The following is a 26,189-nucleotide window of genomic DNA, read 5'->3' on the forward strand; positions in this document are numbered from 1 at the left end:
ACATATTCATGCTACTAATACATTTATTTCTCAAACGTGTTGGGATCATGAAAAATGTCTAGCTATTTACAACAATTATAGAATTGTATTCATTCTTTTCATCTGAAGTGGGCTTAGTATTGCCTTAATACATATCAGATTTCTTCCGCAGATCAATTTGACAGATGGGGTAAGAAATCAGATGTCACAATCTATGCAAACAAACAAGAGTGTGCTCCACATATTTTACTATTATTTCATCATAGTTTATGTGGAAAGAACTTGTTATCTTGGAGAATAAAATCTAAGATATCTCTTTTCTTTCCTGAGAAAATTGTAATATGGTTTGGTACCACAACCCCAATTTTTGTGTGTTTGGTGTTTTATGAGAATGAGAAGTTGTGCATGCACCTTTCCGAATCACTTACATGGACTATCTCTACGTATCTTTGTGAATATACATGTAGAACATATTTTATGCAAAGGGAACTCGTGGACAGCAAGGTGGGGCTAGTTGTACAACCCCATGAACCCACCTAATGCAATCATTGAACATGTGGCGGTCTTCTAAAAAAGCCCTCCATGTTTTTATGCACCTTCTGGGTTCTAATTCAAGTGCCTCCTTGATCTTTTAAGCAAAGGTCACTTTGTTAACTTCCGGTCTTTTGATGATGTATATTCATCTACATCAGGAGATGGTTGTTTGTCCCTCAGATTAGAGGTCAACTAAATACTGGTCTGTTAGGCAGTTTCATGTAAATTAATTATTTGTGTTATATTTGATAAGGGGAGAGTCTTCTACCTTTCAGAGTGCTGGAATATCTACAGTATATGCAGCACTGTTTGTGATAAAACAGTTTGAAACTCAAGTGAACTCGTCAGCAACTGTTTTCATGACAGAATGTGCTTCATAAGTGGAACTTAAATGTTTTCATCTTTGAAGACTGTTTCTCCTAGATTGAATGCATGGAGAGTATTTGCAGCAGGAGCATGATCCTCTTCATTCTCGCTTGTTCACTTTCATTTCATAGAGGGGGGAATATTTGTACTTGCAGGCACTGGCAAGCAGACTTTAGTCACAGCGTGGCAATAGGGGAAAACACAGTGTGTTTGGCAACCCCTGACAAGAAACATACATTACAACTTTTAAATAGAAATTTATGGGGAAATTAGATGTCATCTCACATTATAGAGTTGCACAACTATAATTGTATTATTATTATTATTATTATTATTATTATTATTATTATTTATTACATTGTGCAGGCTCCCATTAAATGTATTTTTCCATTGTTTTCTGCTTTCTGTACATTAATCAATAACTTTATTGTTATGGTTATGACTTGAAAATATGGGGCTAAGTCTGAGGGCCACACATGTATATTACAAAGAGAAGCTTGATTTGTGATCCCAGGGCTTCCCTATAAAACTGTATGCACACACTTGGAATCTGTGGAAAATATTAGTTAGCCTAGTTGACCTAAAAAGGGTCAAACCTGTATTATATTTCAAACTTTGTCAGCCAGATGCACTTGGTAGTGGCCCTTAGTCCAGATTTAGTAATGAATGTAAGTAAGTAATGAATCGGTGGTCTGTATCTCTCTCTCTCACACACACACACACTATCTCTTGAACTCTCTGGGAGCAGTCTTTTGTCTTTCCAATCTGCCTCCTGAGGGGAACATTTTAGGAAGCACATTCATTCTTCTAAATTGCTGAACCACTCCCATCTTAGTTCATATACACTGAAGTCATCACTGCTATTATGTCCACTTGATTACAGAGCCAACCATATGTGAGGGGGTTGGGGAATCTTGGCCTTGGGGCCAAACAGTACAATCCTTAGGAATATAGAAGTTGGCCATTCCTCTGGGCAGTAGCGGCTGGCAGGGTAGCCTTGATCTACTGGTTTCCCAACACCACACGTCATGGTTAGTTACCAAGGCAGTGGGAGCTTGGCATGGCATAAGCGCAGTTGCGTGGGCTTGACTGCCGCCCCTGCACGGTGCTGAGCTTCCCACTGCCTGCCCACCAGCCCCACTGGTAATTGGAAGTGATGCAGGGTGCTGGGGCATCAGTACAGCAATGGATCCCCACCCCCACAGCCCTGTTGGCCACTGCTGTTGTTGGCGTTCGTTTGTCTCAAGAGATAATGGAGTCTGCTTCCAGGGATGAAGTCAAACCGCTGTGTTAGCAGCACCAAAGTGACTTCCCCAAGCACAAGCCTGGGTAGTGTGTATGGAGTTCCTGGGCTGCCCATGTGACAAGACCCGCCCACCCCCCGTATCACTGATGGTGTCCACAGGAAAGCAGAGCAATACATTTGGCACCAGCTTGGCTGCAGGAGTTGCTGGAAAGAGGTGTACAAGGAGCCATCCAACCATCTTAGGGTCGCCACTCTGGATCTGTGTAGGGTTTACCATTTAGCATTTTTAGATATCCCGCAAGGCAGCAGAGGTTAAGGATGAGAGTTTTCCTTCAGCTAGATGGGCTGTCTTCCCAGGTTGGCAAGCTCCATCTGCACCTCACTTCCCTATTTAGCATGTGTAGGAACCTGGTTTAGCTGGTCAGTACAGTACAGCCACTGTCACATGTGGACAGCTTCTAGGGGCCACAGGTGAGAGCAGAGTGGGGACCAAAGGTGGACGAACTATACCAGAAGGAGCATGACCTGTCTCCCACCAGAGGTGCTACCCCTCCCCTACACACCCTGCTCTGGGAGTACACAGGCAAGGCCTGAAGGTGATGGCTATCCCTTACCGTTTGATAAGCTGCCTCTGTGTAAATTCTTCTCAGTAGACATGGAAATACCCCTGTGATGGGCCTATTCTTCATGGTTTTAATATGAAAATGTAGCAGTGGCACCCATGGAAGTAGCTGCTGCACAAGCCTGGCACAAAATTGCACAGGCATCTCGCTCCGTCCCCATCACGATCTGGCAGGGATGGTACCTCCTTTTTCCTCCCCATAAGAATCAGTGGGTACACCTGCACATTATTCCAACTTATAACTGTATCCTTTACTCTTTTTTTTTTTCGGGGTAAGACGTTTACTTTAATTTTTTTTTACTCTCTTACTCTTTTTTTTTAAATAAATATTTTTATTAAGTTTTAGAAAAGACAACAAGCATGAGAAAGAAAAACAAATACACAAAAATACAAAATTATAAAATACATAAGAAAAAAGAAAAAATAGTTTCAAAAAAGAAAAGAAAAAACACATTTTAAGAAAAAAGAAGAAAAAACACAAAAATCCCTCTTTTTACTTCTCATCTTTGATTCACTTATTTTCTTGACTTCCTCACATCTCCCTTTTTGGTATCCCTGCTGAAAATTAATTCAGCAAATTCATATCCAATTTATTTGTCTAATTATCCATCCAATCTTATTTTTAACCTCGTTGCTAGAACCTTAACTGTATCCTTTACATGCAAATAATTTTAAGATTATTTGGTAGTTCATTAATGAAAACAGGAACCAGTAAAGCATGAAAGACATGAGTAGTTTGAAACTACCTATTCATGTCTATAAGATCCAGCCATTTAATGTACTTTTCATTTCCTTTTTTGCAAAACCCTTTAAAGAAAAACAAAATGTTTCTATTAATAAGCCATTTAAATTAGTAACCATTACCTAACAATATTTTCAGTGCTAAATTTTAAAAAATAAAATACATCCAAGCTTTTTCCATAATGCTTTTTTCTACCACATCCCCCCCCCCCCCCCCGCCGCCGCCTTTTAGGTCACAATTCACTGTCTTATCAAAAAGCGTGGGTGGATTAAGATTCAGTTGCATGAGAAATGCTAAATGGAAACTTCTCTGTGCTGCTTTGACTGCAGCCAGAAATGTGGTAATTAAAAATTGAGAAGAACCTAATCCTTTTTTTCTGAATCCAAGTGGCTCTGCCAGCTTGTAGTGTAAGTAAGTATGGGGTTGATTTTACCCAGTGACAAAGCTGTTTAAGATGGATCATAAAATATATCTGAGAAAGATGGTGACAACTGATGGAGCCTATTCCAGGCATGCCAGGTCTCCCTTTCTTTTTAAAGTCAGGCCATTATTTTAATGATGTATTTTAGTCCTTTAATCCTTCATTTTGAATATGTTAACTATAAACCAGTGAGTGATTCTACTCACTACTACCTCTACAAAATGCCCTATTTCATAAATAATACTCACATTATGTTTTTGATTGTTTAAGCCAATTCAGGTACATTATCTCATCCTTGCTCCTTCTGCCCTATCAAGTAGGTGTGTCTCACTCTAAAATAAAGGGGCTTCCTTAAGGCTACCTAGCAATGATGTTTTCTCTGAGGGACTTCTGGCTTACAGAAAGCACCTAAACCTGGCCCTCACACAGGGAGCAATCCAAACCCAAGATCAGCTGGAATGAGTGTGGAGTTTGGAGCAGGCAAATCTCTGGCTGAGGTTTGGCTCAGTTGGGGCCACACTGGCTGAAGTCCTGGGTAAGTTCTAGGGGCAGGGCAGGGGGAGATTTGGCCCGCTTTCAAACTCTGTTCCAGGCAGTCACATGACCTAACAACCCAGTGTGCTGCAAGCCAAACTCTATTTTAAAGACTTGTTTTCCTTTTGCCAGGCTCAAACTAGAACAGCCAGCACAGTGGCGGACCTACATTGGGGGGGGGGGGGCTGAAGCTTGAACTGTTATGGGGGTCTCTTCGCAACCAGCAACCAGCTCTGGGTAACCCCTGTCATCTTCTTCAGTGTGGTTGTTTACAATGTCTGTGCAACTGTGCTCTTAAACTTCGGGATTGTTGAAATATATACATCAAAAGATTGATCCATTTGATTCGTGCAACTCAGGATCCCTCCAGGATCAAGAGCCCTCAAACTTAAGCTTAATTCATAGTTTCATAGTAGAGCAGCCCCTGAGCCAGCAGTCCCCCGCTTCTACACAAAGTCTAGGATAGGAGTAAGCTACAGCAACACAATTTACCCTGGGCTTTGAATGCTCCTCCATAAACATGGGCTGCACATGGAAGACTACCAATGTCAGGAGAAGACTAGGCTAGAGAACCTCTCTCTGACTTGATATTCTTTTGTGTGGCAAAGCAGTCAGTGACAAAAACATACAACTTCAGTGAGAACTAAGCTTTAGTTACTCTGCTAAACAATCTATCTTAATATTGCACCTTCATTGTAAAGGTAGGATGGTGCAGAGACATTCCAAGGAAGCATGGGGAAGGAGCAAAAATAGCAAGAACGGAGTGTGAGAAAATTCCATTACATGATGTATCTAGACTTTGATGTGACATTGAGTGAGGGTAGGGACACACTGAGCAGTCTCTTTCCATTCCATGCTTGTTTCACACATTCAGTGATAAGTCTATTCCACCCATTTTCTGTGTGCTTTTTTAAACACACACATAAAATTGCATTACAATTGTACATACTTTTTGTATACAATCTTACCCATAAAATATTGTTTTTGCTTGCTATTCTATAAATCTCCCCCAAAATATGCATTTTGTTTGTATTTCCCCCAGAAAAAAAAGAAACATATTTCTGAAATGATACTACAAAGTTAGGGAAGAGTGAAATTTGATTGTTACCTGTCACTTGTATGCAGACCAAACAAAATTCTCCTCCATCCCTTAGCAAGGGTAGCAATTCATGCAGCCCCAGTTAACACAGTGAATTGAATTAAAATATATCGTTAACACAAGTGAGATACTCAGAGTGGTTAAGTGTAATAATCACACCAGTTATAATTCTTTATCATGATGCCTTCTATTCAGGATTGAAACATACAGTACTGGAAATCAGGTTACCATAGTGACGGAAAATTCACCACTGGCATCAGGAAATGTTGTCCTGTCTGTCTTTGGTGCCCTTAGATCAAAACAACATTTTTCTCTTGAACTGAGTTCATAATGTATGTGAGAGAGTGGATATCTCCATTCTTCTTTGCTATTCCAGGATCATGGAAGAACAGAAGCATAACCTCTCAGTGAACACTAACAAAGGGGATTATTTATGATAAATAGCTTCTTCTGTGGCTCTGAAAGATGGTTGCCTAAAGAAGGACCTGAACCAATAGATTCAAGTTACAAGAAAGGAGATTCTGACTAAACATCAGGAAGAGCTTTCTGATAGTAAGAGCTGTTTGACAGTGGGAATGGACTCTCTCTGGAGGTGGTAGATTCTCCTACCTTGGAGGATTTTTAAAGCAGAGGTTGGATGGTCATCTGTCATGGATGCTTTAGCTGAGATTCCTGCATTGCGGGGGGTTCGACTAGATGACCCTCGGGGTCCCTTCCAACTCTACGGTTCTATGATTCTAAGGCTGTTGTCTCTCATAACAGTACCAGAACATGGCATGTGAATACAAGATGTGGCTTTTGCAAAACTGTTCAGAGAAATAGTTTCATATTGTCTGTATTTAGCACTATAATCTTGCCTCACTAGACCTGTACTCTCTTTATTCCCACCCCCACTGTGACACAATTGCCATCTCATCAGAAATAACAAAGTGACATCATCAGAAATTGCACTCAGAAGTCAAATATATTTTCCTAATTTGTTCTGATTAATGATTGCATTAATCACAATATGGCAGATGACAATGTGGAAGGCAGTTTAAGTAAATGATTGTGAAATGTTTTTGGAGATGTGACAAGACAGTATATTACAATGTTTGAGCTGCTTCTAATTTTAAATCCCCATACTCAAGAAGAGTGGCCAGAAAGTGGATAAATGTGTGAAAGAGGAGTTGCTGTTATAAGACAGAAAACTCCTGTGAAATTATGGAAGTATTACAGGATACAGAGTGAGCATGGGGGAATGAGAGTGGCATAACATTTCTTTGTGCAGGCAGAAATCCTTGCACAGGCAGCACAATTGCCTTAGCATTATGTTGGATTCTATCTAAAATTGTTGTTGTTGTTTGAATTATATTCCACCTTTCTAAAAAGTACGTAAGGTGGCATACAAAATGATAAGAGCATAAGAAATTAAAAACAGCCTATTGAATCAGGCCAGTGGCCCATCTAGTTAGTCCAGCCTCCTCTTAGTCCAGCGTTATTGTTTGGTTTGTATTGTTGTGTTTTCCTATTGTAGACTGCCCTGTGATCCTCGGATGAAGGGCTCTATATTAATAAATAAGATGTGAAGCTCTCTGTCTGGTTAACAGGGAATGTCATTAGTATTAACTGTTGTTATTGTTACTACAGTGGTGCCCCACAAGACGAATGCCTCGCAAGACGAAAAACTCGCTAGACGAAAGGGTTTTCCGCTTTTCGAGGTGCTTCGCAAGACGAATTTCCCTATGGGCCTGCTTCGCAAGACGAAACCGCTAATAGCCGCTAAGCCGCTAATAGCCGCTAATAGCCGTGCTTCATAAGACGAAAAAACCGCAAGACACAACTCGCGGAACGAATTAATTTCGTCTTGCGAGGCACCACTGTACTGATGTAACATGGAATCAGAGCTAAGTCAGAGTAGGGAAAATCACATGAAAGGAAAAGTACCAAAGAAATGAGATGCACACACCCCAAATCTAAAGGGAGTGAGCAGGTTACTGCACAGAGGAGAGAAGGCTCTAAGCAGAATTTGAAAATAGATAAGCAGTTTTGGATCAGCCCTAATCTGGAGCAGGATTTTGCTACAGAACAATTTCAACATGGGATTTTGTAGTGGTGAGTTTCCCTATACAGTACTAGCACAAATGTTGTCTGCTGCACAAGGTGTAATGCTGAATGCAATAAATGTGACCTGCAAACTTGACAGAGTGATGGGTGGAAACTTTACATTTACGTGGAAAGAGTATTCCACTGTGGGGATTGTCTTCTGTGGTGTTCCAGGCGAGAAACCACACTGCCTACTGAAGAGTTTTATTCTAAGAAAAATTACAGAGAGAACCAGGTGGGTAGGGAGAATCTAAATTTTGATTCTGAATGAGGAGCCTGTTCTTATATTGCTACTGGAGATGAACTAACTCCATTGTCCTGCACTTTTTAAAACCTCTTCTACAGTTCTTCAGATAAAAAGGCACAAGAGAGTGACTTAGAAAAGAGGGAAAGAAATCGAGATACAAATATTCCCCTAGGAACCTATCAGTGGACAAAAAATCACATTCCCTCCACTCACAGAATGCACTAGATGATCTCCTGGCACTCTTGCAACGTTGAAAAGATGAACAGAAATTTTATATTCTCAGGAAGCTCGTGAGTTGCTTCACCATTTTCTCTTAGGTGAGTGGGCAGCTGTGCCATGAGGACTGTATTCTGAATTATAGTTTTGCTGGTATAATAAAGCCCGGAAGAAGAGAAATATATAAAACTACTTCCATTTCCATAGAATAGTAAAAGGTCATTTCCATGGAAACAAGAAGTCTCAAACTATAATTTTGAAAAGAGCCTGCCTTTGAAAAAGCCTTGCTCTTAAACAATGAAATTTGCTCTAAAGTTACAAATCAAATTGGTGTCTGTGAAGTAAACAACACAGAATTTTTGTTATTTTCAAACTGAAGTGATTCTTACTAGAAGAGGTTTGTGTACGTAATAATGAAGCTAGTATTTTGTAAAGTTTGTAGGAGATGGAGCTGTCTAGATACCTGTTTGTTTTTGTATTCATATGCTGCTCAGACTTCCAGAATTTATATATCAAGAGTAAAATCCTAATATGTTATGGCCAGTGAGAGTTTTCCATTGTCTTCTCTAAGGAGTAGGAACACTATGGGTTTTGTGTGAGAGATTTCATTATTTTCAGTTTCATTTACTGCCTTTACCTTAAATGACAAAAGGGCTATGTACTCTGCTTGTCTGGGCAAAGGGCAGAATTCAGCTTCCAGAGAAACTTGCCATTATTTTAAACCAAAGAGATATATCTCTTTCATGCATGAAGAATAAAGTTTACAAGGTGCACAAACACTGAAAGCCTGGTACCAAAGAGGGAAATGGACTAAGCTTTGCGGAGTCTCCCTGAAACCAGTAAGATTTATTTATAAAAAGTGTTATATCAGGGTACGAGGGAAAAAGCTTCCTCTCACCTTTACCATATTTTGCATGAGCCTTGTGGGGTGTTGGAAATTATGGTTCCTCTGCCACAGACTTCACAACTCCAAACTCCATAGGATAGTTCTAACTCACTGCAATCCTATACCAGTTTACCTGGGTGTAATCTCATTGAATTCCATGGCACCCACTTCTGAGTAGACTGTATACGCAGTATACAGTACTTACGATACATGTAAATTCATATATTCAAATGTGTATTTCAGAGCCCACCCTAATGCAAATTTTGTGAGTCTGCTGAGAATTTCTTGTTAGAGATCCCTAGTACACCTGGACCCTCTCTTCATTTCCTGTTTCTTGGGGATAAAATATTCAACTACTTTAATTCTGTGGTGTAAATATGCTCTAAAAGAAAGAAAGAAAGAAATTAAGACCTTGGGGCTTCAGTCCTCTTCACACTTACTTGGGAGTGAGTTCCACTGAACTGTTTCAAGATTTTCTTGAGTTGCCTTTTAAAATATAAACCCCATTCTTGCATAGCATATGGCAAAATAGAATCTGGATGTGAAGAGGGCCTGATAAACAAATTATGGTTTTCCCTCTGATGTCATCTTCGTACTTCGCTTATATCCCTCATTTCCACTTCAGCATTTCAAAGCTTTAAATCAGAGCTGTTCTTTCCCTGCCTAACTAAAAAGAACAAAGCCAGGTTTCTTTTCACAGACCCTCTACCATGTTCTTTTGTAAAGCTGATATGTTGTTGCTGAGCAACAGGAGCATCTAGAACTGTCCTCATGGATACATATTCAGGTAACAAAATGGAAAAATATGTAACTGGAATACCTTATTATTTCTTTTTTCATCACAGGTACAGCTTGTTTGAAAACAGGAGTAGATAGGGTAGGTGGCAGCTACCTGCAAACTTTTGCACTTGGATCTTCTGTCTTTCCTAGAGTCCCCACCCTGCTAATAAATAAGAAAAATATAAAACGAGTCAATGGAAGATAGTCATAAAATTTTTTAAAAGCCTATATCCTCCAAAATCGAACACAGCAGAGATTATGGAGCAGTAAAACAATTAATACAATCACCCCACAAGAGCCTTTTAGAAATCATTGGCATGCTTAATGAAAAGAATGGACCTGGTAGCTTTTATAACCTCTATACAGACCATGCAATTATTCAACTCTTCAAAGTATTTTTAGTCTATCAGGTAGACATTGCAGTAATTAAATGCAAGAATCTCACATGATTACCTAATCCTGGGGGATATTAAATCTCTACATTCTATAGGAACAAGACTGGTGTAATAGTCCAAGTTGGCCCTGCATAAGCCACCCCAGAGTTAATTTTTTACCATCTATGTTAGCACCAATAATATTTTACCCAGTTTCAGGGTTCATTTTTCAAGGCTTCCCCGCCCCTCACAGCAGACATGGGCAGCCATTTTGAGGTGTGCGTGGGCTGAACTGGGATGCCTGGTTCAGCCTGTGGAGAAACAGGGCATTGACTGGAGCAACAACCCAGTCTCTATATCTTTAGTTAAACACTGTAGGCAACCAGTGGGACAGGAGAAGAATTTCCCTGCCTCTCACATACAGATTGACATTTAATATTTTTTTAAAAAAAGATAAACAAATAAATAAGCCAAAACTGATGCTGCAGTAAGTTCCAAAGTTGAAAGAGAAGAATTGGTTCAGCCCCACCCACCCTCGTTCATGCCCCTGGAACACCCACCCAAATTTAACACAAGTGAATTGGGATGTTCAGTTGAGAGACCATTTCAGTTCGACTCCTAGTACCTATACAGTAAATGTGATCAGTAATGGTGTGTCAGTGAACTGTTGACTGTCTTAGCTTTTCTGTTCACCCACATGAAAATCCCAAAATGGTACCTTCTGTCTGCAGTTCTCACCCATATGTTGCTGTAAGGACAATGGAAAACCTCACAACATCCTTAGAAGTGCTGTGATGCTCATATGCATTGCTAATGTTAAAACAGTTACAGATAGGTAGCCGTGTTGGTCTGCCATAGTCAAAACAAAATTAAAAAAATCCTTCCAGTAGCACCTTAAAGACCAACTAAGTTAGTACTTGGTATGAGCTTTCGTGTGCATGCACACTTCTTCAGATACACGTGTATCTGAAGAAGTGTGCATGCACACGAAAGCTCATACCAAGTACTAACTTAGTTGGTCTTTAAGGTGCTACTGGAAGGAATAATGTTAAAACAGAAAACATTTCAAGTGTTTTATATGGTCTCTAGATTTCACTCAGAATAACTCTTAGTAGGAGAGGGTGTTGAGGCATGTCTTTCCAATGGAAGAGCAACAACAAAATATTTCAGGGCATAAGGAAAACATCAAAATATGATCTGTCCATCATTTCATTTTGTGATGACAGGAACTGTGTGTTAAAATGCCAGCAGTATGGTAATCACATCAATCATAATGTTTTCAGGAAGAACATGGGAACATATTGTAATATTGTGTACAGTATGATTTCCTAACAGAAGTCGTCATGTGGATGTGGAGGAAGTTGGGCTTCTAGTGGCTTTTCAGTGCATCTGCATTCACACAGATACTTCAGGGTCTAGGCACTGCAATTCCTACTCTAGTTCTCCCTCGAATAAAAGGTTCTGTCCTGAACCCATTCATTTTGGGTGAAAATAGTACCTGGCTATTAATCATTATGATCAACACCATTTGTACAGTAGCAAAAAAAAGTCCCAAGTGCTTCACATACATTATGCAGCTGTAATCCTTACAACTTCAAGAGGTATGTTAGTCTTACTATCCTGAAGTTGAGAGTCAAGGTATGGCACCAGCTCTATACTAGCAAAATACCCATCATTATTATGTGTGTGTCATGTGTGAATGTGTGGACGTAGGGCCTTCTTAAGATTTCCTAAGGACAATAGACTATCTCCATACTCTGAGCACATTCTGCCTCTTAGGAATCCTGTCATTGGGGACCAAGTTGTTGAATATCAGGACTGGAAGACAGGCTTTGTTTTTCCTTCAAGTGTGTTCCTCTTGCAGCCCTTTAATTTTCCTTGTAGGGGTGAGTAGCAACTAAGAGGAATAAGTTTAGCCTTCTGTTAGTGGCTATATACACTCTTTACTATGCCTTGTGGATAGATTCCCCCCCCCCCCCATACAAGATCTGTTATAAAACATAAGCAGGTTGCTTGCTTGACTTTTATTTGCATTCTTTATATCTATTGCACCTCCGTGGCTTTTCTATCTCATGTGTCATTCATGTATTGTATCAAGCAACCTTGAGACTTGCTTTCTGAATGCCTCGTTCTATTTCATTTTGTTGTTGGCTTTTTAACAAAAACATTTTGAAGTTTTTAATGCAGTTGCTTTTCCGTAAGCAGTTAAAATCTGCTATAATTAGGAGGACATGTTTCTTTTTAAAGTTGTTCATTATATATTTTTTATCACTGTTTATCCTTCCACGTCGTCCCCCCCCCCCACCCAATGTGGATGCTACAGGACATATGGTGTTGCATTGCATGATGGTTGATCGTTATATATACTTCTGCTTGAATACTTTTGTGTGTGTGCATTTAAGATTCATTTATACTTTTATATACGGACTCAGTTAGTGTCCCTTTGGGAGAATGTCGGGCAACTTACATGATTACTATAGTTGATTACTTTAGTATAACAGCTTGGGACTTTATATCCCTCTTTCTCTGTTTTTTAATAAGTGATAGATGGTAACCTGGACACACGAAAATCTATCCAGATCCAATTCACAGACAGAAAAGGGGCCACACATAAACCCTACCATGTGAGGTTGCAGGGTGACATCAGCTATCCCTGGCCCTGCCAATGTCTCATGCCGATCGCAGCCTTCACTAGCCATCTGTGAACAAGGATTATCTGCACAAGGAGGAATCCCAGGCCAGTCAGGAGGTGCCTTATATGGCTGTACAGTATGCATGCCTAGTTGGCAGAGGGTGGGGCTCACTGGGGCACAATCCCACAACCTGCCTCTTGCACTTTTAGTACGTGCAGAGATTTGTGTGACAACGCCTCCCTTTCAGGAATACTGAGCGGGGGGACGGGGACCACTCCCCCCTGGAAGGTGGATGTGTGTGTGTGTCAGTGTCAGGGTTAAACAAACATTAGAAGGATTGGAGAAAAGTCACTCTTGCACAGCATCATATCATGGAATAACTGTATATCTTTAGCAACACACATTTACCTCTTCTTCATTAATGTGTTCAGAGGCCCCCCAACTGTCTTGGAAAGCAACATGCTAGTCTAAAAAGCAGGCTACTAGGCCAGGACAAGGGGCAAAGCCAGGCTAGGAAATCTTGAACCACAGCTGAAATAAGTGAGTCACAACTTCTTGGACTTCTAGGATATTATAATTTTGGCAAATGTTGACTCTCTTCTGTTGTCCCTGTAGTATCAAGACTGTGTTCCTCTCTACCTCCTAATTTCTTGAGCAGAGCAAACCCAAGGGACTTAAGAGGGAATGTTCCAGCTCGCTTTGCTGAAGCATCACTTGGTATCTTCTGCATGAATCACAGCAATGGCTAGACTACCAAGAACTAAGGCAGAATGTAGCAAGTGGTTTATCATCAAGGGAATGAGGCGTTTGGTTATATTCCAAGCTCCTTGAGTTATTCTAGCTGCCAGCCAAGAAAAGCAGCATAGTTGGCAACTGATCTCGGCCTGTGTGTGTGTGTACCCCCACCTACAAGGCACTTTTCTGGGCTGGCCTTTGCATGACCACCACCCCCTGGCTGTACCACCTGTGCTTCCGATGATCATCTCTGTGCATCTCGCTGACGTCATTTGAACCTCCTGAGTTTCCTCTCCAGAACTGGGATCTGCAAATTGGAAGGAGATTTCTAAAGAATGTGAGATTAGGGTTACAGGTTACTTTTTGTACTCAGTTTGTGTATTTTAAGAGAGGCAAGAGTAAATTCCTTTCTTCTTGCCTTGCTTTTTAAATGAATGGGAGTGAGTGATGTGCAAGAATTTTTTTAAAAAAGCATATGTCCCTTCAAATTGTTTGGGAAGCTTATTATCTTATTGCATTTCTCAGTGACTGTATACTATAGATACTTTTGCAAGACTTGCCTCTTTCCCCCCCTTCTCTTCGTGACTGTCTCTGTTAGCTTTTTCTCTTCCCTGAATTGTTAGATTTATTTTTATCAGTATATGCTGACTTCATTATTCATGAGAAGTAGAGTGAAATGAAACTACTATAGGAATGGGGAAAAGCATGTTACAGTAGTTCCAAACCAGTATAACAAGGAAGAGTATTTTGCAGCATTGCTACAACTGACTAAATACTTTGTTGTCCTTGTAAGAGGCTTTTTGTTTCAAGGATACATTTATGAAGTTCACCCTAAAATCATTTATATCTACACTTTAATTTATTTCTGCCATCTGACTGCTGAAGTCTGCCAGAATATAATTTTATTTACTATTCCTTGGAAGACTTGAGCTTATGGAGTATATGGGGTTGACCCATTTCACAAGCACAACAATTGTTGAGGTAGTTTAGGGTTAATAACAGACCCAAGGTCAATCAGGGATCTTCAGCAGCTGAGCAGGAATCTGGCTTTCAGGTTCTCTCATCTGTGTCTCCCCTGAGACCATCTGAGGTAATAAGGAAACACACGGACTTCCCTAAAGACACTTCTCTTCAGGAATCACTTTTCAAGGTGTTTCACTTTTAAGGAGGAAGTGCTGCAATGTTGTTGTTTTCAATTAAAATTATCAGTCACTTTGGGGGGCACAGCTGTTGAAAGTGGCTCACAGTATATAAAAATGGAATGTCGGCAACAATCTAAGAACAGCAAAGGCAGCAACAAAACAGAATTGTTGTCCATGAAGAAGGATATTGTTCAATACCAATATATACCCCCTCCCCCCATTTTGCACCAGCTTGAGGTTCACTGCTCTTCACTGCCACCTTACTTTAATTTTGGAACACTCAGCCGAGCATCTTCCATCCTCCAGCCTCCTGCCACATCAAAAGGATTGCATGGGCTGATTTTGGGATTAGCATGCAAAAGGAGTGGAGTTTCTTGAAGGATTAATGTTAACACCACAATTTGCTTGATAATTTCAACATAACGTGTGTTGCATTGTTTCACATGATACAAGAACCAACAAGTTGTTGAGCACTCTCAACAGCAAGGGGAAAACAGTATTGAAATTTTTTTCTGGATGCATTAGCACTTTGGAATTTACTGCCAAATACTCGTGGGAGATTTGCTCCATCTGTCTCCGGTACCTAACTTGACATGAAATCATGAAGACGTATGCAAGACAGGGGACAGACAACTGATGTATTAAAAATCCTCAATGATCAGGAGCCCTTTGAAATACAATATCTGGCAGACCAACAAACAAAAAGCTCCCCCCCCCCGAAACACCCTTTTCTCAAGCTAAATGCTTGCCAGGTGTCACCTGGCCTCAACAGAGCTTATGGCACCTGGCAGTATGGATATCAAATCTGTCCAAGGGTGTCTGTGTGTGTGTGTGGAGTTCCACACGCTGCTGTTTCCTGAGTCCCAAAGGGTTTACTCAGAGACATAAGGAAAGCCGTTTGTTATTGGCTTCCTTCACTGACGAGAACAGCTTTTATATTTAGTGGGAGGTTCACAGTGGCACAGTGAAACTCACACGGGTCCCCAAGCTCCCATGTTTCAAATCTCTCCAGCTTGTTTGTTCTTTTGTTCGCCTGTCATTGTGCAGTGAACAGCATGGCCGGTGTCTGCCTTCAGCATCAGACGGAGATGCCAGCTGGGGATAGGTGAAAACCAAAGGCCCAGGGTAGCCGTTGGGAGGAAACATGTTTACACTGATCAGCTGCGCTGCTGAATTCTAGGTGGGAAAGAATGAGGCACTTCTGGGAGGACGGCAGTTCCATGTGGGTTATGTCATCTAATAGCAGCTTCTGGAGTCCCCTGACAATTTCTCTTTGCTTCAGATATCAGTAAACTTTCAGGCCTACTGAAGTTCTTAGAGGATTGTTGTTTTCTTTGAGCCAGGCAGATCAAGCTGCCTTCAAATGTTAAAATGAGCTTAGTTCAGTGGCCAGAATGATGTTATTGTTGTTTTGTTCGCTTGTTCCTGATGGACAATGGCAGTTCACAATCAGGCAGCATAAACACTTTTACAGTTACTAGCGTCACATCAAGATTGATTCATCATCTGACATTTTGGGAAATGCCATTTAAAAAAAAAAAATCCTTCATGTTGAACTACTCCTATTATTTATTTATCTGTTGTGTTTATATTCCACCTTTTTCTCCAAGGAGGTCAAGGTTGCATACATGGTTACTCGCCGCCCCCTCTCATTTAATCACCACAGTAACCCTATAAAGTAGATCAGGCTGAGAGGCAGTGTCTTGGCTAGGGTCACCCAGGGAACGTCATGGCTGAGTGGGGATTCGAACTCCCAGATCCAAGTCCGCCACTCTAACCATTATACCACACTGGCTCTCACACTGATAATGCAAGAAGACCATTAAATATCCCCCACCACCACTACAGTATTTACTATGGGGTGGAGTTTTTGTTTAAAATTTAATTTTCTTACCAGATTTCATATAATTTTACATCAAAAGTAGTATGTGGGAGCAGTGTCATAACTTTTTGGCAGGTATTCGTAGGTAGCCAAAATTTGCAACTGTTACAACCACTGCACCTCCCCTATTTCAGGAAGGGACCGGTGGGAAATTATCTCAGAGGTTCTGCTGGTCTATGTAGACAGTTAGAGGTGCTATATAAATCTGTGTATTTTAGTTTGAATGAAATTTGTGATCTCGGAAAAACCATATATTTATTGACACTGCATTTAGACTTTATATGTAAATCTTTATTTATGGGTTTTTTCCTTGGTACTTCAAAAGAAAGAAAGAAAGAAAGAAAGAAAGAAAGAAAGAAAATCCATCTATCGATCTCTTGGGCAAAATATGTCTTTGCCTGCTTTCTTATTCTGACTTTGTTTCCACAGCAAGGAACTAGGAATGGAATACAGTTTATCTTCCTTTGTGTTCTGTTACACTCCTTGAGCAGGAAGATATTTCTATATTCTAGGTTAGGGCATATTTCTGGTTAGTTAATCTGACTAGTTTAAGGGATACCCACATTTTCACTGGGCTAGCAGTGGCTGGTAGCAGCATTCAAATCTTTGTTGTGTGGCTGAGCCTAGCTACCATTTTAATTTCCCATAACGCCCTGATGAAGTGCCACTACAGAGCAAGGTGGGAAATTAAAATGGCACATAGATGGCTGTTTGGAGCTTGTGTAGCTTGTGTAGCTTGTGTAGCTTGGAGTCCGTAGTGGCCCTGCCAGCAATCATAACAAGAAGGTTGCTTTTTCAAATAGATGTTCAGATTCTAATGCAGGGATGTGCAACTCCCAATAGACTGTAATCTACTCACAGTATAAAAAAACTGGCAGTGATCTACCCACTGTCATAAAAAGACTGGCTATGATCTACCCAAACTTGTGGAGCTTTTTTTAGGAAGCCAAAGTTGGGGGGGGGGTTGTTTGTAAGGGGATCACTGATGGGCCAGAGATCTAACAGGATCTACCAGGAACACCACGCAATCTACCTGTTGGACATGGCTGTTCTAATGTATATACTGTTACCGAGATATAACTTTAAGTCAGTTTTTATCACAAGGTAACCATTAAGGCCAATGGATTTTCTAAGAGCGGCTGAACCATCCAGAACAGTGAGGTATTCTCCAAACCTGCAATGAGCTGCAGTGATTCCTCTCTGAGATAATAGAAGCTTAGAATAGTTATATTGGTAGAGGTGGCTTCAGTCTAGCAGCATTCCTGAAGAGATAAAAAGCAGCCCTTGAAATGATAGGTCATTAGCCCTGTTCAAAGAGAACAATATGCGATATGCTCTGAAAGAATGGCAGTTGAGAAGCCTGAGTTCCTCTAGGAATTCCCTGGATCAGAAGGAAGCGGCTTTACCCTTTTGCGTGCAAAGTGAAGTACGCTTAAACATCCAGCTACCGGGTTTCTGAATCAATAGGAGAATTCTGAAGTCAGGTTTCAGAGCATTGATGGAACAGCTGGGGTGGTCAAAATAAGACAAATTCAAACTTTAGGTACTGTATTACCTAGCTCAGGTTTCAGCAAGAAGTTGGGCAGAAGTAAAGGCAATGAACAGCTCCACGGCAGATTTTTTTTTGTGTACTCCTCTTTATTTATTTACTGAATTTCTACCCTTTGGATTTGACAGCTAATAAGCAGTCCATGTAATTATTCTTCTGAATCCTCTGCATGCATGTTTCCAGTGGAGTGGCATTAGTCAAGATATGACATGGGAGTTAGTTCGACCCTTGGCTAAGGATATCTGAAATATCCTCTGAGGAATTTATCAGAACTCTCGACTTCCCAAAGAATCCCTCGGATGCTTTCACTTAGGAAAAAATTCAATGACAACTGTATTTTTGGCTTCAGATATTAAGGAGGCTGTTTCAGAAGTTGTAAACAAATTGTGTTCTAGCAGCTGGAACAATTTATTGAAATAAGCTTGATCAGATTGTAAACAATCTTTGACAGGCAGCCAATTTTGAGAGGAAGGACCCTCTTGAAAGAAAGGGGGGATAAACAAATGGATAAATTGCAGAGGAAAAAGAGTTTAAGATTTCTTGAAAAGCTCAACCTCCACAAAGAATGGAGAGAACCCTGAGGCCATGAAACTGAATCCCAAAGAACAAAACCAGGAAAGGGAACCTTTGTTCCAGTGGAGTAGTTCTGGAGGGCTTCGTTTAGGCACATACCAGGGCTGCTTCTCAGTAGGAGTATCAAAAATCCTTCTAGTTTTGACAGACACCAGGTTGCAGCTGTGATATAGATGTCATTTCAAAGGACCTGTGATGAAATGAAGTGGGGGAGGGAGGGGTTGAGAAAAAAGGTGGCAAAGTACAGAATTCAAGCCAGTGGCAAAGCCAGATCCTTGCAGTAATGAAATGATGATCAGAGGATCTGACAATCAAAGCAGAATTCTAGTAGTATCAGACTAGACTCTGCTGCACTATAGAACTTCTCTGTAGAATCTTGCTGATAATGTCAGGAGGTTTCCCATATGAATCCCATTTAACTACGATTCGGAAGGAACATTAACATAAACCACTGCATTTCAAGCTGGCAACTCATTTGTGAAGGGCCACAATTCGACACCCACGATCGTCTGTTGCGAAGCCCTGCTGCTACAAATGCAACAGATCCACCTTAATCTGGCATTTTGGGTGGAGGTAATAGGAGGAATGGAGAGAATTTGCTTGTCAGAATACTAGATATAAAACAGTTCTTACCAAGATTGATCAGGGGGAGGGTGCTTGCCAGTGAATGTAGTAAAAACTGGATTGGATGAATTTTGAGGGAAGACAAAATGTCTTAAGCCCCCTTTGGGCATGGAGGGGCTACACTACCACCCATACGTCTCTGCTGACCCCTCCTCCTGCTAGCCACCCATTGGGAAGAAGATCTGCCCTGTGATTTAGAACCCTTGTCACTCAGCGCTGTGCATGAGCCATGGTGTCATGGTTAAGAGCAGTGGACTCGTAATCTGGTGAACCGGGTTTGCTTCCCCACTCCTCCACATGCAGCTGCTGGGTGACCTTGGTCTAGTCACACTTCTCTGAAGTCTCTCAGCCTCACTCACCTCACAGAGTGTTTGTTGTGGGGGAGGAAGGGAAAGGAGATGGTTAGCCGCTTTGAGACTATTTCGGGTAGTGATAAAGCAGGATATCAAGTCCAAATGCCTCCTTCTTCTCCTCCTCCTCCTCTTCTTCTTCTTCTTCTTCTTCTTCTTCTTCTTCTTCTTCTTCTTCTTCTTCTTCTTCTTCGCTTCCTCCATAAGGTGAGGACTCAAGGGGGTGATACTAGCAGCCATGGCTCCACTTTCCCACTTCAGGCATGACAGTTGTGTGAGGACAAGCACCCGAAGGGTAATTTAGCTTGAAGTGATGCTTGCAATGAGTTTGGAGGGTCCTGATTAGAAGAGGGTGGAGGAGATACAAGAAATTCCTTAGAGAGCAAAAGGCATTTCAGTAAGCCTAGTGATTAACAAAAGCCTAGTGAAACTCCTCCCCTCCCTAGACTGGGGTAACGTATGGTTGTTCATCCATATAGGTTTCTCACTGTGAGATGGTCACATCCTGACATAGATTTCTCACCTACCGGGTCAAAGGGGGACTTCTGTTTCCTCCACCTGCAATCCGTAGGAGAACAACCTCACACTGGGAGAATTGTAGCTTCTCCTCTAGGACAGGGGCTGCTTATCTATAGCAACTAGCCCTATCTGGTGATTATTTTTGCTCCGCTCTTGAGGCTCATCCTCAGTCATGTTCTGTAGGCAGAATTTGGAAAGCAAGCATGAAAGCTGAAATTGATTTTATCAAGTGCTCCCTAACTCACATCTCTTGCCACAGCAGCTACTACTAAGAATTGTGTTACATCCTCTGGCTTAGGGACTTGCCAAAGATCAGAATACATGAGATCATTCTGTAGTTTATCCATCTGAAAGGACTTAGTAGCCAGTGAAAAGATAAATGGTTTTTACTTCCATCCTCCAACACCATGTGATGACATCTATTGATCTTCTCCCAGGATGACCACTTGGGAAAACACCTGAACTGGTTGCTTGGCCAGGCTTGAACTGTATCTAATGCATCATTTATCTAAATTTCTTCACAGCAATATTTCATATTGAGTCTGATAGTTGTTTGAAATGATTGCATTTAGTAACACATTACAGTATTAAGATTTAATGATTTCTTCACATCTTTGCTTAAGTATGCAGAAGCATCTCTCAAGTCTCTCAAACAGTAGTGTTTTTATCCCAGTTATATTTTACTGGCAAAGTCCAAATGCAGTTTATAATGTTTGACTGAATTTGAGATTTTGGGAACACAAGAAGCTGGCATAAAGCAAGTCAGTGTAAGAGATGGCAGCATAAAGTTATAACAGATCCAAACTCCATTCAGCAACGAGACTGCTGCTGGCTGAGCCAGCCTAATCCTGGCAGAGAGAGAAAAAACACAAGCCTCTAAAATTCTGTTTGAATTACGCCACCCTTTTTGCTGTCTTAAATTATGGTGGATTTCCAGATCATGTGACCAAGCTGAACAGGCTTAGGATCCAACCTAATTCACACACACACCCCGGTTCCACCACATCACATCCCTGGAACACCCCCCTTTCAGGGTTTACACTAGCTTAAGTTTACACCTAACTTGTCTCATCCACTGGGGGGCTGGCAGAGCTGGGATGGGAGGGATACATCGTGATAGGCAGCTCCCCATTTATGTGGGGGTTACGTTCTGAGGCACTGAACGTATTGGAAATACACCACTGAAAAAGCCCGTAAACACTTCGTTCCGCTCTGGCCCCACCCCTTTTTGTGACATTTCTGTGACATTTTCAGGTCATTCTGGGTTTGGCGCGATGTGTCTATGTGCTGTTGCGCACATATTGGATGCACCTAAAATGGCAGCTGCCTGTATATACCAGCTGAGTTGAGGATGAGTGATTTAAGCCGTCATATTCTGGCTATGCCAAGCAGTTTATGACTTAGTCAGAGATCCACTGGATTCTAACCCACTCATCCTGCTGTAGGATCGCTCCCTAAATTAAGCTGGGTAATATTTAACTAACCTTTACTCAGAGTAAAATGAACGTCCCTAAGTTAGGTCAGTGAGTTTACTCTGAATAAAACATAAGACTAAAAAAAATAAGACTACCACCCACAGGTTTTAACCACATATCTTCATTGCTATTATGTTATGCATTTTTATTTAGTTTATTCTTCTTTCAAGTTTTAATATACTATTTTTTGAGAGTTGCATTTAAAGCTTTTTTATTAGAAAGGTAAGATATAAATTTCTTCAGGTCAAATAGAGACATGTATACATATTTTAAGTTTTTGCTTTGCTGTGCAATTTCATTACGAACCCTGGAGTTTTGCATATATAAACAAGAGTTTTTGGATTGTTCCTATTGTTTTGGAAACCATGTGCGAAAGAACCTCAGAAAACCTTAGTCAAACCATTGTTACAGTGCCTGCTGTGGTTGTATGTTCCTTTTAAGTCTATGAGGACCAATCTTTGTGCTTTGTGCTTTGAAAGTTTAAATTGCTGCCAACACAAAACAAGTACCCAGTATAATACAGTTTTAGAGGGCAGCAAATACATTAACGTCCTCTCTCTATCGGGTCTTTGGTTATAAATCAAGAAGATTATTAAGGTGCGGTAATTGTAACAAATTTCATGAATCTGTGAGGTTATTTTCCTCTTATAGTTTAATATTTTGCTCTCTTTAATAGCATAATCCTTTCTTGTGCAAATTAAATGTAATAACTCTTCTTTATTCATTTTGCTTTGAAAAAGCACTTGTAAAAGAGAGTGGATATTTAATGACAAGAGGAAAAAATGTTGGTACACAGTCTAGCCAAAGCTGAACACATGATTTTTATAGAAGAGTTAAGCATTTGTCTAACAGCACACTTTTGTGCATATTTATTGAGATGTAAGTCCTTTTGTATTCAATGGGATTTACTCCCATTTCAGTGCTCATATGATTGCAGCCTTTGGGAACAAGCCTATGCACAAAATGCTGGTGTAAGGCAAGATGGTAATAAAGTTGTAAATGGATATTGCCAAAGGATTTCCTCCTTTAATTCTTGGTTCCCTTCAGATCATGTCCATAGATTTTAGTTGATCACTCAGTTCACAGAACCAGCAAGTTGGCCAAAGAAACAGGCAGTCCTGAAATCCTGTGTTAAGATGATATAGCCTTCCTGTCTTTCATGTATGTTCAATATACGGTAATCAGAATCAGGGCTCATAGAAGCCAACAAAATAAAAAAAGGGATGCTTTGATGTACTTTAAATATAATGAAAATGTTTCTAATATTTTTGTGGTGCTTTCTGTTGTTTCTGTGCACAAACCTCTTGGAGTACCTCATACTAGAAAAGTAGGCTATAAAATAAGAAAGTGATACAGTGGTAGGAAGTAATCCCACAGTTTGTTTTGTTCTTGTGAACACATCCTTTGCCACAGAAGACAGCAAAGTGTTGATCCCCAGTGGAAACTAGGCAGTTCTATCCAGATTTGCTTTTCTACTATAATGCATCCTAGTTTAGGTATTTTTTTACACAGATTTGACACATTTCTGTTATGAATCAGTTCCCTCCCACATTTAATACCTTTGCCACTGTTCAGTGTTGAGATTTGTTGGGAAAGGGACTCAGCCTTAATTCACAAAGCAGTCAACAGATTTGTAAAAAGAAAACTCGTCTGTGCTTGTCAAAGATGCAGGAATTCATTAAACTGTATTTAAAGAGCACATTTATACTTTAGGGATTTTGATGATAAAAGTCACTTTCCCTTGCCAATGTCATGAAGCAACTGTCATAAAACGGTGGCACTTTTATTGATGCTAAAAATCATATGTAATTTGACTTTTACAGCAGGTAATAGAATCCTTCTGGTTTACTGTTTATGGTTTATTGGATCATTCCAAGGTTCTCTTAATTATTCATCCTCATGAGAATGACAATTATTACAAGGGGGGTTTGGCGAAATCTTGTTTTGGTTCAAATAACCCGACACAAACAATTACCAATTACAATTTTTGGCCACAGCAGTCTATGTCTTGGCCACTTTATTCCAGAGTAGCAATAGTTGAGTAGAAAGTAGATCCATGGGACGAAGCCATAGTTCATCTTTTAAGAGTGTCAGAGAATAACTCTATGGCAGTGGTGGGGAACCCCAGATTTGGGGGCCAAATGTAGCCTAGGCCCCTTCATTGAGCCCTTGGGGCTCTCCCTCGGCAACACCTCTTCTCCAGACCAATCCCTGCTCCCAAGGCTTCACTTCGTACTGGCCATACTCTAGACCATCCTTAAGAGCTTTTGCATGGAATATGGCCTTGATCTATGATAATGCCTCCTGCATCCTAGATGAACAGTTGTGTGTATTGAAGCCTTTGACTTCCACATGGCTAGATTACAACCTACTATATCAAGCATCACACCTTCTGCTCCACCCATTTTTGCCTCTGGCCTCTCCTACCACTGGTATGTGGCCCCTGGAAGGTTACTCACGAGATAATGAAAAAGTTTCCTGTCCTATGGCCTGGTTCCCAGTGAAGTGGCAAACCTGTGTGGCAGGAGGTGTGCTCTCAAGATCAAGATGGAGCGAGAAAGAGAGAGGAGGGAGACTTCTCCATAGGAACTGGAGAAGTATGCAAGAAATGTGGAGGCATTCTAGCCTCGCTGTCTACATAGCATGCTAGGTTTCTATGTGCAGGAACTTATTTATTATTTAGGGAGGGTTATTCCACCACCTTCAATGTGAGTGATATATGCCAGATATGGATTTGGCACCTGAGAAAGAACAAAGGGCAGGAATCACCTAACAGGTCCCTGCACAAGGACTCATGCAGTTGGGCTTTCCCCGTCCTCTTCCCTCATATACCAAAATTGGTTTTGGGAGTCTGCGAGACCCCTCAGAACAGCATGTGAGGGGAGGGGGGGGTCATTCCTTCTGGCAAGCTGAAATGATGAACTTAGCATGAGGTAGAATTCTTCCCTAGGTCTATATCATGGTGGCCCATTCTGTGGCATCAGTGATCAAAATGGCACAGGTAGCAGGTATTTGTGGCATCGGTGGACAGGAGCAGAAGCATCCAAGGGCTCAGCTATGGCCTAAAATCAGTCCTTCACTTCCATGTACTTGTGTCCTGCTATGCTGTTGCCTGCTGTCCAGATCAGTAGACTAGAGGCAAAACTACATGAAAACATCAGGGGTATCTGAACTACAGAGAGGAGCTGAGAAGCTTAATCTCATGCTCAGAGCTGATTTGTGGCACACTTGCCCCCCAGGCTAGCTGCTGCTGCTTCATATGATACATTGGCAAACCTTTAGTGCAAAAATACCCATTTTGCTCTCCATACCTTTGATCTCTCTTCACTCAATGGAAATCTCACTGTCTTTCAAAAAGGAGAAAACACTTAGTCCCAGAAAGTGTCTGAATGCCCTTCCTTTGATGAGATGTGACTTCAGCTTGACATGAACATGCCCATTCCAATAGCTGGGTAGTAAGCCCCAGGATAAGCCATAGCTCAGCTGGCAAGACACTGTTATATACACGATAGCTGCTTTGTCATAACTACAATAAAAATTAACCTTTTGGAAGCTGTGTAAAGTTTCAGTCATAAGGGCCAAAATAAGCTGTGAAAACAAGGATTAACTTCCCAGCAACAATCCCACCAGAACAGAAGCCACTTCCTTTTCAAATGAAAATGAAGCACATACAGGCACTTCTGTATACTTAGATGAACATGAAAATATCAGCCTGCTCATTTTTCTTAATCTCTGTGTCCAAACACTAGGACCAACAAAGAATCTCTTATCGATGCTACAAAGAAAAAGAGAGAGATCAAAGCCTGCAAACCGTGTGTGTGTGTGTTCAAGTGCTGTGTTACCTGTCCTACAAGTTCTCAGAAGTTTCTTCTTCTACAAAAGAGGCTTCTCTTTTTCTTCCTCATTCAAATGGCACAAGAATTTCTTTATAATTTCTTGTGAGTTTGGTGGGGTTGAGCTTATCTTATCATTATCTTACCTTTTGCTGCAGATGATACATCTGTTTTCTTTCACACATGGTTTGCAGGCTTTCATCTCTCTTTTTCTTTGTAGTGTTCAGAAGAGATTCTTTGTTGGTCCTAGTCTTTGGCATGTCTCTGCGCCAAGACAAAAGTGTGGCGCATCCTTATCTGAGAGATGTTGTTTCCAGATGATGCAGACTTGAGGAAACTCTACAGAGACTCAGCTACCATTTTGCTCAAGCCTGCAGGGAGTTGGGCCTTGCCACCAGCCTGATGAAGACCAACATCTTGGGTTAGGATGTCGCCAGCATTGGTGACCACATGGTTGAGGTAGTAGAACATTTTGTCTGTCTGGGTTCCACCATAGCCAGCAATTTCTCCATCGACACTGAGCTGGACAAGTGTATCTGCAAGGCAGCTGTGGCAATGGCTCACATCTCCGAAGGGTATGGAAGAATGTGGTGCTAACATCCAATACTAAGGTGAGGAAAGTCTACAAGGCTTATGTGTTGAGCATGCTACTTTATGGAAGTGAGTCATGGACAGCTTCCAACTGTCAGGAGCAATGCCTCAACGCCTTCCATATGTGCTGCATCAGGAGGATTTTGGATATC

At 41.0% G+C, this 26,189-nt stretch overlaps 1 protein-coding gene across 11 annotated transcripts in view; it reads left to right on the top strand.

The window, feature by feature from the left end:
* Window positions 1–26,189, top strand: part of PCDH9 (protocadherin 9) — a 779,511-nt gene that overhangs the window by 52,424 nt on the left and 700,898 nt on the right. Inside the window, exon 3 of one of the 11 annotated variants that reach the window (XM_079972459.1) lies at window positions 25,667–25,831. The exons of the other annotated variants lie outside the window; for them this stretch is intronic. Coding sequence (XP_079828585.1) covers window positions 25,667–25,696 — 30 coding nt within the window. The 3' untranslated portion in view covers window positions 25,697–25,831. Of the gene's footprint in view, window positions 1–25,666; window positions 25,832–26,189 lie in introns of those variants that run through there. 11 annotated transcript variants of the gene reach the window in all.

The sequence above is a fragment of the Podarcis cretensis genome (assembly GCF_951804945.1).
Source record: "Podarcis cretensis genome assembly, chromosome: 4".
NCBI lineage: Eukaryota > Metazoa > Chordata > Lepidosauria > Squamata > Lacertidae > Podarcis > Podarcis cretensis.